Genomic DNA, 20668 nt, shown 5'->3' with positions numbered 1-20668 from the left:
AGAGTGCTCCTTTTAAAGCATGAGTCGGTTGGTCTCTCCTTCCTGTCTACATGGTTTCAGTGGCTTCTCATTTACTGTGAGAAGAGTACAATTTCCACCATGTCCTGTGACGATCCGCATGCCCTGTGCCTCACCTTCCCATGCCTGCTCATCTCCTTCCATCCCATCACCTCATTTTGCTCCAAAAGCACTGCCCTTTCTGTCTTTCAGACATCAAAACGTGTTTTCTTCTCAGTACTTCGCTCTTGCTCTCTCCTCTGCCGGGATCACTCTTTCTCTAGGTTTGGCTGTCTCTTTCTCAATCATTTCAGCAGAGAAAAGACTCCACTGGGCTCTCTGGCTATGGAGCCAAGTCTCCACAGCCAGCAACCTGTTGTCTTATTACTTTGTCTTACTTTCTTCGTAGATTTAGCAATCTCTGAAATTAACTGTCACATCTACTAGTCTATGTAGTAACTGTCAGTCATCTCTGACTGGAATGCAAGCTTCATGGTGATGGGAACTTTGTTTTTTTCTACTTATTTCCAGTCCCTAGACCATACTAGGGCCCCAAATACCTGATGGTTGAATGAATAAATCTAGGCTCTCTCACTTAAAAGTACTGACTTTATGCTAATTAAGTAATGAGAGTCTGAGTTTGTTCTTCAAGATGGGGCAATTTTATCCATATATTAGAGATTTTCTGAGATTATTTGAGAGATTTAAGCAGGAATCAGAATTTTTCTCAAGACTTCATAAATACACTATGCAGTAATAGTATATGTACTAAATATATATATATATATATATACTTATACTAAAATTTGGGGCTGATTAATAGTTTGTCACATGTGCAAATTATAGATAGTTTCACACCATTGAAAGACGTCTATATCCACCCCAATCCTAAAATCTAAGGAAACTACTTATAATTTTAGATTCTATTAATTAAAAGACTAACATCATATACCAGTCATCTGGTTTTATACCCTCATATGTGTACAAGTATACATACACACACATGATTGGGCCATATGAAATTGCTGATATTTACTGTTTTGGCCAAAAGATGATCATTTCAATGGCTTGATATAATATATGTATATTTATACACATACATATGTACACAGCCTTCAGCAGTAGGAAACACAGAATCATGTGATGATTTATCTGAGACTGTCATAGTCAAAAAACAATTGAGCCAGTGTACTTAAGGTTTGGACATACTAAACAAGACAATGTAAAATATTGTGCCTAAAATTCAATTTCAGTTAAGCAGGTGTAAGAATTCATTATTAATGAATAGTGCACAGGCACCATCAGAACTGTGTTCATTACACAAGTACTCCCCAAGGCCGGGCTCGGTGGCTCACACCTGTAATCTCAGTACTTTTGGGAGGCCCAGGTGGGCAGATCACCTGAGATCAGAAGTTCGAGACCAGCCTGGCCAACATGGCAAAACCTTGTCTCTACTAAAAATACAAAAATTACCTGTGCACGGTGGCGTGTGCCTGTAGTCTCAACTACTTAGGAAGCTGAGGCAGGAGAATCACTTGAACTCGGGAGGCGGAGATGGCAGTGAGCCAAGATAATGCCACTGCACCCCAGCCAGCCTGGGTGACAGAGCGAGACTCTGTCTCAAAAAAAAAAAAAAAAAAAGTTTATCTCCCCAATTGATGTTTCTACCATTGTCCTGATAAAACACAGGCACTGGAGTGGGGGTGGTGGTGATAGTGAAAATATTTAACCATTAGCTTGACCAGAGGTGAATGATTGGTATGGCCATGCTGGCATCTACCTGCGGAACAATGGCCCAAGACAAGGACAAAAACTCAGAGAACCCTCTGCTATGTAGAATTTGAAACTCATCTTGGTAGTGCCAAAGACCTTATCCTAGCCTGAAAATTTAATTAGAAAAAAAGAAAAAAAAAGCTATGTTGTGAGACGTCTTTGGAGATAAATGACATAATTTGGGGTTCACTTCATAGTTAGAAAATAAATGTCATCTTGCTTTCTCAAGATTGTATGAATAACCTCAATGCAGGTCAAATTTATCAGACTTATAATTTTTTTTAATTCAATACATAAAATGAGCTTTGAAAAATTTATTTGTGGATTCCTTAGGTTACCTTTTTGCATTACTTTAAAGAAGAAACACTGTAAATGTTTGCTGTATTAAAGAGAACAACTCATACACCCTTTCACAGAAAGTAGCAACTAAAAACTGTATCTTAGTGCTATTATCTACTTCTGCAGCTCCAGTTTGTAATAACTCTCTGTTATTACTTTAAAATATGCCAAAGTTAAAAATATTTTCTCAGTTAAGAAAATTCATGGAGTAACACATTAAAATGTACTAGTCCTTTGGCTTAAATATTAAGTCACTTTTCCTTAGCTTCTACTGTTACCTGTAAGGTATAATACTATCAATGGAGAAGAGTAACATTTCATAAAACTTACCATTTAAGAGGGGAACAGTGCACACTGGGGCCTACTGGAGGGCAGAGGGTGGGAGGAGGGAGAGGATCAGGAAAATAACTAATGGGTACCAGGCTTAATACTTGGGTGATGAAATAATCTGTACAGCAAATCCCCATGACACACGTTTCCCTACATAACAAACCTGCACATCCTGCACATGTACCTCGACCTTAAAATAAAAGTTAAAAAAACATTTTTAAATCTTACCATGTATTAACACGTTTTCAATTTAATGTTTTAGCATATATTTAGTAACATATATTATTAAAATTGTTGAACATTGATTCTCTTAAAATTTTTAATTCTCTAATTTCTGTTCTGAAAAGGAACAAAAATACTGCATAATGTTACAAAAACCAGAAATATGTATCTTTTTATACAGAAAATTTGTCCTATTGAAAAAGTTATCGCAAACACAGTTTTAAAACTGTTTACTATTTCTCTTCTACACATATATACTTTCAAGTTACTTGTAAATTGCTCATAAATTATTAATGATTGGACTCTAGGCTAAGAACTTAGCATATTTCACATTTATTAGCTGTAACTTCAAGTTCACCTGTGCTGGAAAGATCCTCCACACAGGAAAAACCTGCATAAAGTATTAGGAAAACACAAGCACCCAAGAAAAGCTGACAAACCGCCAGAGGCAACAGATAAATACAGAACACCAAAGACCTAGTTTTACACAACTAGACCAGAATTTTACTGTAGCATAGCTAAGCTTACTCTAGGGTTTATATTATTTGCAATCATCTAAATAATTTATTTGCTATTTCCACAGGACATGGCTAGTGTCCTGGAAATAATCTTTTGTGTGTTTACAACACATATGCACTATCATTTTCATTCTGAGACATTAGCTTGTATAGAACTATAAACTGTGAAACAATTTAGATAATGAAGAAAGTTGCTATGAGCTAATTTTAGCTAATTTATATCAGCGACTATACAAGAAAACACTAACTTCTATGCATGAAAGCCATAAATCAGGAGCTCAATAACGTAGTTTGCCAAATATAGTTGATGGAAAATGTGAGGTACTGATGAAAGGCAGAATCTGTAACAAGTAGTTCTTTGACCTAAGATCTCCCTAGCCTATTAGCAACCTCAGAATGATAGTTTGTTAAAGTACTACTGGCAAGTAACAATTACAAACTAACGTTATTACTCTGATGAGATTGTAATGCTTTTGTAAAGAAATGTTTGCCTAATATTATAATGGCCACAATGAAATATGGGAGGTGAACATACTATTATTTTCTTAGTTTATGATTTTGATAAATACTTCTCATTTTAACATTTATTTCTTAATTGTACAAAAGGGTAGGTGAGTACAAGTAGATAGGGGTACAAATAAAACATGCATTTTTATGAATATATTAAAAAATTCTAAACAATTTTAGATAGAGACTGAGGTGAATGGTGGTGGTGAGAGGAAGAGGAAGATTTTTACTTTTCATTTTATGCCCTTCTGAACAGTTGGAATTTTCTAATGTGTGTTCTACTTTTGTTTTTTAAAGTTAATGATTAAAATAAATCTGCTAAATTGAAAATAAAATAAGATATAATTTGTTTCAAATACAAGATAAAATACAACAAAGTAATACAAATTTTTGAATATTTACTTCTAGTCCGTATTGGAGTCTTTTAATACTATATGTGTTTTCCTTACTATGCACTACTCACTACTCCTCACTACCCTTACTCTCTTTGCATATCTTTTAAAGAAAACAATAATAAATAAAAATGAATAGCTGCAGACTTCTTACTAAGTGCCAACCACTGGTTCAATCACCTCATATATATTAATTCAATGTGAAATCGGATTAAGACAAGTTTGTTATTACCATTGGTAACTGCTGAAGCAAATGTAGATCCTATCTAGAGACAGATAACATCACACTAGGCCTCAAGTAATTTCTCTGTCTCTGTCTCTCTCTCTAGACACACACACACACACACACACACACACAATGCCTAGTGCTTCATCAAAAATAACCAGGTATATGATTCAACCAGCAGCAGCAGCAGACAATAGCTATAAACACTCAAGAGATCAAAATAAAAGCAACAAAAGTTTCATAATGATTTGCAGAATATGTTTAAGGATATGAGAGGCAAGATTGAGAATTTTGACATAAAGCTAGAAATGACCAAAAATCTCTAAAAATTTTAAAACCAAAAAATACCATAACTTAAGAAATTGTTTTGATAAATGACAGATTAGATACAGATGAAGAAAGGCTTAGGGAAATAAAAATATTGGTCTAAAGAAAATCTTCGAAATGAAGAACAAAGAGATTGAAGGTAAGTAATGGGAGTAGGAACAATCAGAACTCGAACATAGATGTAACTGGAGTCCCATTAAGAAAGGCTAGAGAATGATGGTTTCCAGCTTCATCCATGTACCTACAAAGGACATGAACTGATCATTTTTTATGGTTGCATAGTATTCCATGGTGTATATGTGCCACATTTTCTTAATCCAGTCTATCATTGTTGGACTATTGCAAGGACAAAAAACCAAACGTCTCATGTTCTCACTCACAGGTGGGAATTGAACAATGAGAACACTTGGACACAGGAGCGGGGACATCTCACACCAGGGCCTGTTGTGGGGTGGGGGGAGGGGGAAGGGATAGCATTAGGAGATATACCCAATGTAAATGACAAGTTAATGGGTGCAGCACACCAACATGGCACATGTATACATATGTAACAAACCTGCACGTTATGCACATGTACCCTAGAACTTAAAGTATAATAATAATAATAATAAAAGAAAGGCTAGAGAGAATGGGGCAGAAACAATATTGAAAGAGATAATTAATGAAAATTTTCCAAAATTGTTAAACAATATCAAGACACACATTTAAGAAACCATACAAGCCCTAATTGGGATAAATGCAGAGAAAACCATACCTAAGTAATCATGGCAAAACAACCAATCGAACATGAAAATAGTGCTACAAACAGAGGAAAAGGACAGATTGCTTTTAAAAGACTATTTTCTGACTCATCAACAGAAGCAATAAAAGTGATAAGACAATACAATAATATTTTAAAGTAAGGAGAAGGGGTATTAACAATCTATAATTTTATTACCAGCGAAAGTACACATCAGAAATAAAGGTAAAATAAAGCCATTTCATACAAAACCAAAATCTAAACAAAATCATCACTGCACTAAAGGAAATCCTATATGTGACCTCAGAGATGCAGGAAAGAATGAAGAAGATGTGTAATTGTAAGAAACCATAATAATATATAATTATTCAAAGATTTACATTATATAAAGTTAAATATCTAACAATAGCATATAATTTAGGAGGGATACAAAAGTAGCTAAGGCATTCCAAAGTTCTCAAATTTGCCACAAAGCAATAAAAGTACTAATATGCATTGTGCTTGTATTAGGTCATAGATGCATCCTGTAACCACAATAGTCACCAGTAAAACAATGTAAAATAATGTAAAAATAATAAGCTAAAGCTAATGGAAAGGGGGCAGTGCAATTACAAAGATACTTAATTCATAATTAGGAAAGTGAGGAGAGAAAAAGAAATATACAACAAGAAGAATAAATAAATTGTACATAGTAAGTCAGCATATTTGAACCCAAATATATCACTGCTTCCATTAATTATAAAAGGATTAAATATTCACTAAAAAGGCAAATATAGTCAGACTGAATGATAAAAGAAAATTTACTTGTTTGCTGCTTGTAAAGAGACACACCTAAAACATAAACACATATAAAATTTAAAACTAAAAGAATAAAAAATGATAAGGCATGCAACCACTAAGCAATGGAAAGCTAGTTTTACAGATTTTAGTATCAGCCCAAGGAGAATTGAAGGCCAAAAAAAAAAAAAAAAAATGGAAGAGATGTTTTACTATGGTAAAATTTCAATTCGCCAGGAAGTTACAACAGTTCTAAAATTGTTTATCAGGAATTCTCAACCTTTTTTCCATTATCATCCTGCTTCCTTATGGAGCCATTTTAGATATTTCTTTCCCTAATCACACTCCCCCCAGTCAAAGAAATTTTAATGCCAACTTGACTGAATATCTGTTTATGTGCTGAACCTTTTTAGGTCACAAACCATTATGATGTCTAAGGGTTTTTGGCTCCCCAAGAACAAAGTATTGCCCCTACTGTGAAGGCAGCATATAACAGCACAGTATCAAAATACTAGTTTAAATTTTATAAAATTGCTGATATTCAACCTTGATCTAAAAAAAATGGCAATTTTACGTTGTTCAATATAATATATAAGCAAAAGATGGCAAAATAAAGGAAAATAATTCTCAATCATGAGGAAGTTTTTTAATATACCTCTTTCAGTAATAGAAGCAAAGAAAATCAATAAAGATACAAAAGATTTCAATGATATGATGAATAAATCTTCTAATTGACATCTATAGAGCACTATACCTAACAATTGCAGAATACATTTATTTCAAGCACATGTAATACGTTTAGAAAAGCTGACTACATATTCGGCTATACATTCAAGTTTCAAAAAATTCAAAGATATTAATGGTATGACTTGTAAGCACAGTAGAATTATACTAGGAAACAAAGACAAAAAGAGAACTAGGACATCCCAATTTGTTTGCAAATTAATAAATATACTTCTAAATAATTCACAGGTGAAAAACAAATTATAATTGAAATTGTCTTGAATTAACTGCTAATAGAAACACTAAATTTTAAAACCTAGGGGAGACAGCTGAAACTGTGAAAAATAAATTTGCATCTTTAAATGTATATATTCAAAAAGAAGAAACACTGAAAAATAATCAACAACAACATCAAATCCATGAGAAATTACTAAAACTGACAATGAAAATAGAAAATCTGAATAGCCTATAAAAATAAATGGAATTAAAACTGTAACTAAAAACTTGCCCACAAAATATTTCAGACCCAGATGGACTTATGTGCAATTTCTATCAAATATTTGAGGAAAAAAAAATATAAACTTACAAAACTCTCCCAGAACATTTTTACTAGGGTAATATTTCCTAACTAATTTAATAAAGTCAATGGAACCTTGATAAGGCCATAACCAAAAAGGATAATTTTAGGTTAATGGTTTTCATCAACATAGTTTCAAAATCCTAAAAATTATTAGCAATTCAGAAGCAGAGTAATGAGTGATATTGAAAATGAGCATAACATAACATGACCAAGTTAGATTTATTCTAGGATTTCAGTTTGTTTTGAAATTATAAAATCAATCACCTATAAACAGAATAAAAGGGAAAAGTCACACGAAAAGTATTTTAAAGAACATTTAATAAGAAATGCTTAGCAAACTAGGAATAAAAGGAAACTTTCAAATGTTATAGAAAATATCAAACAGTGGTAGAATGTTGAAAGCTTTCTTTCTGAGACTGGAAACAAGATAATATTGCCACGATTACCCCTTCAACAATATACTGAAAATCCTATCCAGTACAATAAAACAAAGTTATCAGTATTAAAAAGGAAAATCGGTGACCACCAGTATTCTTGGATGCTCTGATTACCTCTATGGAAAAGCAAAATAATCCATAGATAACGTATTAGAATTTGTGAGTTTTGCAAGGTTGCTGATAATTAATTGATATACAGAAGTTGATTGTTTTTCTATGTATCAGTAAGAAAAAGTTAAAAATAGAAATTGAAGAGATGCCAGTTGGAATACCATCAAAATACTAAGTGCCCAGTAGTATGTCTAGCAAGGAATATGTAAAATGACCAAAAGCTAGCCAGAAGATACTACTGACAGAAATTAACAAACACCTAAATCAATAGAAGGATACATTATGTTTATGAATTGGAAGACTCAGAAAAGCTGCCAGTCTTCTCAAATTGATCTATATCCCAACAGTGTTTTGTTTTAGGGAAGAATCTTAAGTTAATTCTAAAATTGTTATGAAAATGTAAAGAATCAAAAATGTTAAAAACAATCGAGAAGAATAAAACATGAGATTTTACCAATGGAAAAAATGTTTGTAATATATATAAAACAATCAAAGGTATCAAATATGTATATTATATATATATGTATATATAATATCCTATAAATATACAAAATAACTTGATCAGAGACTTGACAAAAAAGATATTTACATGGCCAATATACATGTGAAAAGGTGCTCAGACCATTAGTAATCAGGGAAGTGAAAATTAAAACCAAGATAAGTTACCAGTGAGGAAGTAGAATAACTGAACATGTATTGTCGGTGGGGGTGTAAATTATTTTAACCACTTTGAGCAATTTTGAATTTTTTACTAAATTTGGACATAAACTTTCCCTGTGGCCCAGCAACTTTATTCCTAGATATAACCTCAACAGATATACCTGTACATGTGCACCAAAAGACAGGCCTGTGAATACTTAGGCCAGCATTATTCATAATGTTAAAAACTGGATACAATTAAAATGTTTTCTACAGTAGAATGGTAAATACTGTGTATTCAGATAATTAAACATCATGCAACAATGAAAATGAACAAAATACAATGACAACCTATCTAGTCTTCAGATATAACGCTGCATGAAAGAATGGAAGAGGCATGATGGATTTCCTCAGGTGCCAAACATGTAATAATGTTCTATTTCTTGACTCTCTTGACTTCTATGTAGGGGTTCAATGGTGCATAATTATATGTTAGATAATTTTCTGTTATGTGTGCTATAGTTTAATTCAGAAAGTAAAAAAAAATTTAAAACAAGATTTCTCTTAAATGTTTAAAGCACCAACAACACTGTAAACAAAATAATTCCATGAAATAATTTCTAAAACTTGAAAGCAAATAATACCAGTTGGTACGCTAACATCAAATTTTACTCTTCCATACTGTGTTCTAAGCATTTTACAAATAAAAAGTCATTCCATTCTCTCAAGAATTCTCTCAAGAAGCAGATATTAGAAACACCTGAATCTAACAAATAAGCAGAGCGAGGCCTAGAGAGATTAAGTAACTTCTTCACGGTCACAGAGCTAATAAATGAACCATACTGAATGTCGCCAAATTATGCACTGTTGATCAATGCACTCTACTGTCTCTCAGAGCAAAATTTCTGAAGTTTAAAGTATCAGATTAATCCATTTAATCCATTTAAATTCATTTAAAATGAAATAATGCTGTTTTTCTATATATTTGAACTTTTGTATAAAAATATAGTGGGTAGATTAACATTTTCAAAACAGATATTTTTATGTTTTTTGTATTTTAAAAATTTTCCTAACTCATTCTTAGAATGATTGAGGATGGATTTTAAGCATATAAAAACAATTAAAAACTGTCAGCAAAAAGCAGTTGAATTTCAACTATTAGCTGCAATTTATCTGAGTCTCAATTTCCTTGCCCTTAAAGTGGGCATAACAAATCTCCATCTAACAGGAATGTTCTAGAAAGTTACAGGACATTTGTATTATGAACTGAGTAACTACTTACATAGGAAAGCCAGAAATTTTGGAACCTAAAGGTTTAAATTTACATTTTAGACACCTGAAATCTAAAAATGTTAAATAACTTGCCAACAGTATCATTCTTAGCATCTGGAACTTGAACTCAGGGGTTTAAGTTATAAGTTCAATGCTCCTTGAAAAAAATTGAATCCTCATTTATTTTTCCTGCTTTTCCTTTTCTCTTTTCACACAAAATAAGCAAATTGAATTTTAAATTATTACTCATTATTGCCATTTAATCCAATAGATGTATTTGATTATGTGGTTTCTAAAGATTTACATTAAAGGAGACAAGATATTTTAAATAGGCTATGTTCTCCAACTCAATGTTTTGATTTTTTTTTGTATTACTACTACATTCAAAGCTTTTATATGCATCTTGTCAAGTTTAAGAAGGGCCTCTCTCATGCACCCACACATGGGCACTTGGGGCAACATATTCAATGAAAAAGAGGACAATATTTCTCAATTATTTTATTTATAAGCTATTGAACTATATTTCTAATACTTAGTGATTTTTAATAATTAAAAGAGATTTATAGGGAAAAGTTTAGAATGTTAGTTTTTGTCATTCCAAACTGCTATCACACAAATTCCTGTTTTATGTTTATTCCTTTTGTATTATTTTAACTTAAAGATTATTTTTTACTCCAAACACAATAATGAATATCTAGAAAAACAGAAAATAAAAACTACTAAATATGGAAAATGAGCAATACCTACATTTTTCCAAATGAAGCTAAAAACCCAATTGAAATTAGGCTTTTATTTAATTGGAAAAGCATGAACACTCATCTTAAGAACATGGAAACACACTATATTTCTATCACATAGAAAATAACTTTTTTCTTAGATTTAATGACCTTTTCTAAATCAAGGCATTCTTTAGACCTCTGTATTACTGCAGCATCTCCTTTTACAAGAATGCTTTCTACACTTTTGTGAATGACTGAGTTCTTTCATCTGACTAGACCCAGCTGGCAAGTGGCATAATGAGAAGGGGAAATGAAGGTCTTTTTTTTTTTTCTCTCCTGGAAAACCAAGAAATGTATAAATCATATCCAAACAGAAGAAGCATTACTTGCTTGCATAACTGCACAAGCTGTACATCTTAATATAATGTTTTCTACTGTTTTATGAATAACTGATATTATATAGTATAATTTTCCTTTAAAAGTCTATGATGTGTGATTTCCTTAAACACGATTTGAATAAATACAAATTTTGCATGTATAGTTAATGTGAAAAATTAAACTGAACTGATCAATTCTAAAACAAAATTTAGTCAAGATGTTCAAATCAGTAAAATATGTATGGTAAAATATGTTTATTGTTTATGGAGAAAGATCTCAAGTAATTGGGCATGTAACAGGCCAAATTTTCTCATATCCAGATCGAAGGAACTTTGGGCTTGACCAAGGCCCTCATTTTATACATGAGAAAGCTGGTGCCCAGAGGGCTGATTGGCCCAAAGTTACTCAAACAAGAGTGACGGGCTCCCTATCTTCTGTCTTCCAGGATTCTTACTTCCAGGGAATTCTCTGCTCCCTAGCCATGTCAAAGGTACATGGGAGAAATTTAGTAAGGGTCAAAGAAAGAAATTAATGAAGAAATTTTAAAGCAAAACAGAACTCAGGCTGGACGTGGTGACTTACACCTGCAATACCAGCACTTTGGGAGGCCAAGGCGGGTGGATCACTTGAGGTCAGGAGTTTGAGACCAGCCTGGCCAACATGGTGAAATCCCATCTCTACTAAAAATACAAAAATTAGCCAGGTATGGTGGTGCATGCCTGTAGTCTCAGCTACTTGGGAGGGTGAGGCAGGAGAATCGCTTGACTCTGGGAGGTGGAGGTTGCAGTGAGCCAAGATCGTGCCACTTCACTACACCCTGGGCAACAGAGCAGGACTCTGTCTCAAAAACAAACCAAAAAATAGTAATTCAATTAAATAAAATGAAAAACATAAAATAAAATAGAACTCTTTCTTCTTTTACCTTCAGATTTTTCTGGTCATTTTAAAATATCACACAATAAATAAATGTCAGTAACTTTTTCCCATTATAAATATAATGCATTTATAGAGGGGAAAGTTGAACAATTCTAAGGTATATACAAGAAAAGCAAGCCTTGTTCCTATCCCATACTCCAAGTTCTCCAAGGCATTGTTTGTTAAGTTTTTAATTTGAATTTCCAGAAATTTTTAATAAGTATATATGAATGTGTCTGTGTATTTATACAACTGTTAATGTAGCTTCCCCCCCTCCACTTAATACATCTGAAAAATCATTCCAGATTTTTGCATGTAGAGGTACTTCATTCTTTTAAATGACTATATGGTGTCTATTGCATGATTTTACAATAATTTCTCAATAATTCACCTATTATTGGGCTCAAGTTGTTTCTGATATTTTTTAGGTTACAAAAAATGCAAAAATAAACAATTCTATATGTTCTTAGACAAAGATTTGCTAGAGTCAAAGAGAATGTAAAACATTGACCGTTTGGTACCCTCAGGTATCAAATTTTGACCAATCCAGGCATATGGTAGCCTCTCCATGTCTGTGCCTAGACCTATGGAAACATACTCCTCATACCAGACTAGTCCTGGACCCCACCCCCATGCCAGAGCAAAAGAAGATTCTTAGAGATTAAGTATATTTAAGTCATGTATAAAAGTCATTTTTGAACAGAATCCTTTTTTGAGCACGTCTAAAGCAATGGGAATAATTTTCACCTTGTAGAAAGGATATTTTATATACTTCCTATTTATGTGTGAATTATGACTATGTAGAACACAGAAGGTATTAATAAGAAAAAAATCTGAGCAGGAAATTTAATGAAAAACTATATGAATTCACCAACCACTAGGAAAAAAAAAGTAAGTATTACTCCAAATTTTACACAAGGAAAACTCATCAAAACCTCATTACCAATCTATTTTTCCCTTCTTTCCCTAACAGATTCAAGAAAGAAAGAAAGAGAAAGAGAGAGAGGAAAGGAGGGAGAATGAAAAGGAAGGAAGGAAGGAAGGGAGGAAGGAAGGGAGGAAGGGAGGAAGGGAGGGAGGGAGGGAGGGAGGGAGGGAGGGAAGCATGGACGGACGGAGGGAGGGAAGGAAGGAGGGAGAAGGGGAGGGAGGAAGGAAGGAAAAGGAGTAAGAGAGGGCAGAAGGAAAGAAGGACGGGAGGGAGGGAAGAAAGGAAGAGAGGGAGTGAGGAAGGGCAGAAAGGAAGGAACTTTAAATGCATGACAAAGTTTCTTTACTGGTATATTGACTGTGGCTATTATTTTCATACTTCTATACCGTATACACATAAATATATAAAGCATTCATGAAAGGATTTAAGGTTTTAAAACGTTGAGATATTTTACAGTAGTATCAATAATTATATATTGCTTAATAGATGTCTGTGTGTTTTCTGTTATGTTGTTTTTAGGTTCATCCAAAACTACAAAAGCAGCTACCTATTCTCCATGCTTGAGGTGTTAAATGTAAACTCTCACTCAGTGCAGACACCAGCTGGAATGCTCTGAGCCACACAGAATCCCAGAAATGTCTTGATTAAGGTGATAGAACCGCATCAAATCCCATTACTAGTAAAGGGCAGCAACCCTGTACCAGCAGGGCAAGGTCTCAGAGCAGATACTCAATGGACAATCAATTCACCAAAAATTTCTTCTGAAGCTTCCCTCAACTTAGTTATCAACAGGTTTTCATTTATTCTCTAAAGAAATCAGAATTAGTGTTGAGAAGATATTAAGTGAAGTAATATAGAAAATCCAGGACAGTGATTGGCATTTAGGAAAAAAGATGTTTGTCTTGTAATATTAAAGTTCCTAGCTACAATTTTCACAAAGCATGCCTCTTTGCTTTCTCTAGGAGTGTCACAGCCACAGAGGGGTACATCAACCTGATACAAGAGAAATGGAGCAGGGAGAGGTGACTGTCTCAGGGGAATGATAGTCTTTCTGGGGGAGAAATTCCCAAACCCCAGTCCCTGTTTTGTTTTTGCTTTTCCTTGGCAATGAGATTATCTTGGAGGTAAAATTGTGTAAATGCGGACAACTGAGTAAAGGCAAACTACACAGAGAGTAGTGGAAATAAGGAAGGGGAGAGGTGGAAAAATAAAGGTAAACACATGCTAATGATTCAGTGTTAATTTTGTCAGGTAAAATCACAGAATTTGGAAAGAAAAAGGGTATCCAACAGTCCTAAAGATGAGGAAACTGAGGCTCCAGAGTTGAAGAAATGTGTCTTCACTCCCACAAGTAATCTCGAAGTTCTGGGCCACCATGAGAGTTTTCCTGACACTGAGGTAATTTCCTACCTTGTTGACACCACATTGTGCCAGCGTTCAAGACCATCACAGCTATGAACCTCGCTGGCTTGTATCGAATGCCTGCTGGGACCTCGGCTGCTCTCTAAAGACTCCAGCTTTCTATAACTCTTACAGTTTTAAGTTCAAGGAATGATGAAGATGACGCCAATGTACGGATTTGATTTACCAACTCAGACCTGTACAGCAGCTGAATCAACCTTTGGGAAAACTTTGGCTCTCTTTAACATTCTAATTTTTAAGAACACCACTGCAAATACATGATTTCCAAAATAATAACAATGTACTTAATCACATTATAGATCATCGTACAAAAATACCTAAATAGAAATACAATTTATTTTTTTCTTAAATTCCAAATCGCATAGAGCTGCCTCCTCTGCAGTTTTCCATCACTGCCTCCCTCCCAAACTTCTCCTTTTGTTCTTTCATTTCTTTGTACAGACTCCAGTCATTTGTTTAAATATTCATACTCAACCAGAATACGTTTCCTAATGTGGGAATCATTGCTCATTCACAGGCACAGCCCTTGACATCCTGAAAACATGTAGTAATGATTTTTGGAATAAAGGTTTGACACTTCTACATTTACATGTAAATGGAATTAAAAAATTCTAGGTTGAGAATAAGAATACTATAAAAATTTTGATCTAAAATGGATGTTAGAGATAACCCAGCGCAAACAGTTGCACTTACAGTTGAGGAAACTGAGGTCAAGAATGAGTGAGTGGCTCAGAGTCACCCAGCTCATTAGATCCTGAATGAACCACCTTGGTTCACTACCTCTGTTCACCGCCCTTTCTAGTGCACTTCATGAAATCACTCTCTAAGTACAAATCAACTCACTTAGATACTTAAATGATTCTTGAGAAAGTAGAAAGTATAAATGCCTTGACCACACATAAGAACTTTGACATATTTCACTCTCTGTATTCAAATTTCTAACAATGCCTGGTACATAATAGGTATTCAGTCAGTTTGGGTTTCTACATCCCTTTTCTCCTTCTTCAAATTTGCATGTAAACCATGTTAAAGACTGCTAATATATAAAGTAGGCACCATCTCATGAGTCAAAGTGGGGATTCCTAGAGCCACTGAGGATGTTTATAGAAGCCAGTGGTGCTGATCCCAAGGCTGCTCTCCTGTGGACGATGGAAGTGCTCCCAAAAGTACATTCTTAGGGGAAATGGGGCTGCTGCCATGAGGAGGTGCCAATAGAGATTAGAGATGGTCTTTGTGCTGTGAGAGAGACCTGACATTTCCAAATGCCAAGTCCTTTCTTCCTCAGCCAAATGTACCCCCTAGAACATAGATACCTACTTAGCTGTAGATTTTTGAGGGGATACAGAGCTGAATCCATAAGATAGTGGATTATTTAGATAAGAATTTCTGTAGATAGAGAGTTTCCAATCAATTATGTACCCCAACAATGTGAGGTCAACTACTTAGACTACCTCTTAGCTTCTACAGTTAGATGTTTCAAAGTCTATTCTGATCCTTCAATTCGACACTTCTCTTTAATATAAACAAAGCCCTTTCAGTATTCTTTGGGATTAGCTTACCACTTAATAAATTCCTTCCAACACTATCTTCTGTGAGCCAACAAACAGCTTCCTCCTGTGATTTGGGCCTGGCTAACAACAAGTTAGACTTCAGAAGAATAATTACTAGGCTGAGGTATTTCCCAGGTGGTACATTCCCACTTTGAGGAAACTTGGTCATTTTACTTTTCCATTTAAGATGTCCTTTGGCTGAAAATAAACTGTCAGTGTTTGAAATGTCCTTCTCTGTATTATTGACTTGATTTTTAGATAATATTTTAGGCTGGACTGACACCAAAAGTGCTTTTCAAAAACACATGAAAAGACCAAAATTATTTAAATAATTTACAATATATGAAAGGTAGTAAATTCTAGGCAAACATTTTAACTAGGTTTTTATGGAGAATTGACAGTGAATAGCTTTGCGGTGAACACTGTGTAAGGCATTAAAAGATGCACTAGGGTAATTATTTTCCCTAAATTAATGCCTGTCCCTGACACATCTTAGACTTTTCCACCCTTGCCCTAAATAACTTAATTCAAAAAAAAAAAATTCTCCCAGCTAATTTGCTGACATATAGTCACCACTGATTTTGCCACATGTTGTTCAACAGAGTGAATACATTCTGAAATTAGACAGCTTACAGTGTCAGGTAAAAATTCTTACAAGGTAGATACAGTTTTTGGAGTTGCAACTAGTTAACTGTGGGCTTCTACTTGAGACAAAAGTGACTTCATTTTATTGGAGAAAATGTCAATCAAGACGTAACAACTGACACCCGTCTTTGTTTCACCAGCCAGTAATAAAAGATAAAGCAGAGGAAATGGAGGAGCTGCAGTTATGCGTTTGCAACACACAAAGTCCTTGTTTTCCCACTAGGCGCTGCAGAAAAGCAATTGTCCATTCACGGCACATCCTCTGCATTTCAGAGCTAATATTTTTGCAGTTCTTAACTTAGTACATTCCAGTCCTATGCAGTTAATTTTTTTAACCCTTTGAAATACACCTCATGTTTGAAATCGTGCTTCATATTACTGCTAACATAACCCAGTTTTAAAGCTTTCAGGTTCTCAATGTTGAGAACAGAAACTTTAAGAAAATCGGTCAGAAATTTTGGAACAGGGTAATGATTTCAAATAATCCTGTCTTATTTGCTATTGCATAACTTTGAGAAGGGTAATAGGGAAATCCCTGGTAACCACATATTGCTTAAATTGCTGTAAAAAAACCCGACTTTTTGGACAGGAATGATTTTTAGCAGGGATCCCCCTTAACACATAATAATGTGCCATTGAAAACAACATTAGCCCTGTGTTGAATTGCCAAGCTTCCTGCAGCATTTAGTGTGTTTACTGTATATGAATGCCTATGCCGGTCTCTGGTGCAAAGAGGTTTACTCTCATTGCAATAGTCACTCTGGCTAGAGCACATGAAGAACAGAATTTTTAAATGATTAATTAGTCCCCAGGCTCAATCACTGAAGCCCCTAATTGAATATCTGACTCCATTTTCAACTATTGTAGGAAAAGATAATTAGCAAATTTGCAGTGGTAATAAAGAAGTTTTACTTTCCTTTGTAAATAATAATATCTAAATTTCTGGTCATATAACTTAGTATTTGCGTCTCTCCTGGACTTCTGAATCCAAAACATTTTTTTGAAAAATGCAACAAGGTGCTGAAGGATTTTTCTTAAGAATTCATTTTTTGGACATCTTCTATTGATTTTTTTCTACCTTCAGTCTCACTATCAGCTTCTTCTCTTCTTGCCACTAATTTCTTCATCTTGAATTCTGCTATCAACCAACATGAAAAACTCAAGAAAAAAACTAATTTCCTTCTTCCCTGTTCCACAAACCTTACCAATCCCTCTACCAGCATTTTCCTATCCTGTCCCACCAAAAATGAAAATTACCCAACTCCAAGATTTATGTTGGAGAAAAAAATATTGCATTCTTTATTTTTTTTTTTAAAGACCACCTCAGTGTGGGCTCAAAGTGCAGTGAAAATGCCGGAGTCTCATTACACTGGTTGGAATGAAACCCTGTTGCCCTTAAACAGTTAATTCAGGGTAAGTGATAATGTTTAGTCAGTTCGCCTAGAAAAAGGAAGGAAATTCAAAAGCTGGTTGCTGTAGTAACAATCACAGACAAAAAATATATATATGTACAGGTTCATTTTAAATAAAAATCCTGCCATCTCTCTGTGACTCTATTCTCTCAAGAAAACTGAGCTTGCTGCTTAAATTTGTTGTACATACCTCAACCATTAAACAAGACATTTAACCATAGTGGCAGTTCTGTGACCTTTGAATGCCGTGAAATCTCTGAGCGGTGCTGCTTGTTCATGAAGACTTGTGCTGCAGAATCCAGCAACTTCATCCAGGATTAGGAATATAATTAAGTAACAAAAAAAAAAAAAAGAAAAAGAAAAAGAAAAAAAGAAAAAAAAGGGAAAAGAAATAAAGAAACACAAAAGCACACAAGGAGATCGAGAAAGAAGGAAGGTAGAAAGAGAGACTCTCCCTGGGTGAGTAACACCACTTTTCTCCCAGACAAGTGCTGGGACAGAGCCGAGCCTGCTGCAGTGCCCAGACCAACTGACTGGCTGGGTGAGCAGCCGCCGGCCTGCTAGGCTGGGAGGTGCTGTCAGTTGCCACAGGCAAGGAAAAGCAGAGACCAATCGGCTTCAACTCTGGCAGCTTACTGGAGTGGAGCCTTTTCTGTTTATGTTTCCTCATTTCAAGAGTGACGTCAAAGGGTTTAGTTTTTCCTCTGCATGTGCTATTAATTTTAAAGTACTGTACTATGGGAAGAATGTGTGTGTGCCTGTGGTCAGCCTGGGCACCCCACTCTCAGGAGAGCCCAAGAAATATTTTCTATATTCGGAAATACATTTCAAGAATTTAAAATACCTTGTGGTGAGGTGTATAAAAACAAAAGTAAAACAAAACAAAAATTAATATAAAACCCTGAGCTAAATCATAGCAGCAAGACGTAGATTTTTTCCATCTGTGAGTGTATGTGCTACACACTCACTTGGCAGCTGTTGCTTTTTTTTTTTTTTTTTACCTAATTCATTTTTACTCTTACCTAAAAATGAGTTGTTAATTAATCTTGATAGCCATAGAGGCAGAATCATGCAAATGCACTGGTGAACAAAATGATGTGCAATGAAACATAGAACTCCTGCGTCAGTTTGTGTCATGGGTCCCTGTGTTTCCTCCAGCTTCCATGGTGAAGCCTCAGGTTTGTTCCTGCCAGGGAGATGCCTCCTGATGCCAGCAGGAGTCATTCAAGAAGCAAGGTTATGGCGATGCCATGCAGGTGTGCCTGGGGCCTCAGCTTGTTCTTTCCCAAAGAGCATGAAGGTCCAGTTATTTAGGGATACTTCCTTTACCAGGGACCCCAGCTTATCCCTGGGTTACTCTTCCCACTCTGGAAAAATCTCAATAGTTGCCATCTGTTGTTTCTGCCTCCCCCACATCCTCCTCCTCTTCCCCATCCCCATCCTAAATTCTGCTAACAGATGTTTTTTGGGGGGGCAGGGGGATGGGGGGGCGGAACTTTCCTTCCTCTATCTTCTATGGATTGCATGGACTTTGCCCCTAGCCCCATTCCCACAACAGAGCCACAAGGTGGCATGGGACCCACAGGGGCCAATCAGATTTCTCCATTGCTCCGAGGCAGACAATGTTTTAGGGGTGGGCACAACACTAAAGAAAGTCCACATTCCTTTTTCAAATACTAATATCGTTTCTTTGAGAAAGAAAGTATTTATATTTCCCTAAGAGCCTAGGTGCTAGGATTAAGCAACCCTGTAGTTGTTGGGGTTTATCTTTGGAGTTGAAGCTACAATAGTGAACAAAACAGATGGTTCTTTTCCCCCATGGAGCCTACATTTTGGAGAAGCAGGGAAATTGTCAAAGAAAAATAAGTAAACGTATAATGTCAGGTGGTAATGAGGGCTTCAAAATAAGGTAAGGAGAATGAGGTGTGTGTGTACACGTGCATGTGTGTGTGTGGTGTGTGTTTGCTATTTTAGGAAAGATGATCAGGGCAGCCCTCTGATAAAGCAAGTTGGAGCGGAGGCCTGAATGATGGGACATAGCAGGTACTGTGTGCCTCCACCTTCCATGCAGAGGAAGCCATGGAAAGGCCCCACAACACGTGAGTGCTTGGCAGAGCCAAGGAACAGGAAGGGAAATAGAGAGGCTGGAAGAGAATGAGCAAAGGGAAGAAATAAGTTTCAGAAGGTATGTGTGGAACAAGATCAGGACATGTCTTACAGGCCATGCACAAGACTTAGATTTTATTACAAGGTGAAAACCTACCTATCAGAGTGTTTTGAACTGAGGAATGTCTATGATTCGACACGAATTCTGAAGAGATTTCTCTCTTTTCTCTGTGGAAGATAGACTCCTGGGGAGCAAGAGTAGAAGCAGGGAGACCAATAAATGAGGCCACTGTGCTAACCTAAGTGAGAGCGCATCATGGCTCGGACTTGGGTGAGAGCAGTGGAGAAGGTGGGAGGGCCAGATTTTGGAAGGGGGCCTGTGTATTTGCAGAGAGCATTGGCAGTATTTGAAGATGAGAGGTGTGAGAAAAAGAGGAATCAAGAGTAATTTCCAGGTTCCTGGCTTGGGCAAACCGGACTAGAGTTGCCGTTTACTGACATGGGGAAGCCTGGGAGAAGAGCCTGGTTTTGAGGTGAAATAAAGAACAGTTCTGGACCTTCATTGAACAGCAACAGATAGTTGATTGTATACTCTGTACCAGGCACTGTTCTAGGTGCTGGGGAGAACGCGGTGAAAACATATAATACACATACACACCCTCCAACACGTAATTCTTTGAC

The 20668-nt window shown here is 35.5% G+C and overlaps 1 protein-coding gene across 1 annotated transcript in view; it reads right to left on the bottom strand.

Moving 5' to 3' along the window:
- The window catches only part of PDE7B (phosphodiesterase 7B), a 339241-nt gene extending 320735 nt beyond the window's left edge, over positions 1-18506 (bottom strand). The window contains exon 1 of the mRNA XM_002817399.4: positions 18072-18506. Coding sequence (XP_002817445.1) covers positions 18072-18092 — 21 coding nt within the window. The 5' untranslated portion in view covers positions 18093-18506. The remainder of the gene's footprint in view (positions 1-18071) is intronic.
- Between the last annotated feature and the right edge of the window lie 2162 nt (positions 18507-20668).

The sequence above is a fragment of the Pongo abelii genome, chromosome 5 (assembly GCF_028885655.2).
Source record: "Pongo abelii isolate AG06213 chromosome 5, NHGRI_mPonAbe1-v2.0_pri, whole genome shotgun sequence".
NCBI lineage: Eukaryota > Metazoa > Chordata > Mammalia > Primates > Hominidae > Pongo > Pongo abelii.
The sequence above is the reverse complement of the archived record's forward strand: the minus strand, read 5'-3'. Positions and strand labels throughout refer to the sequence as shown.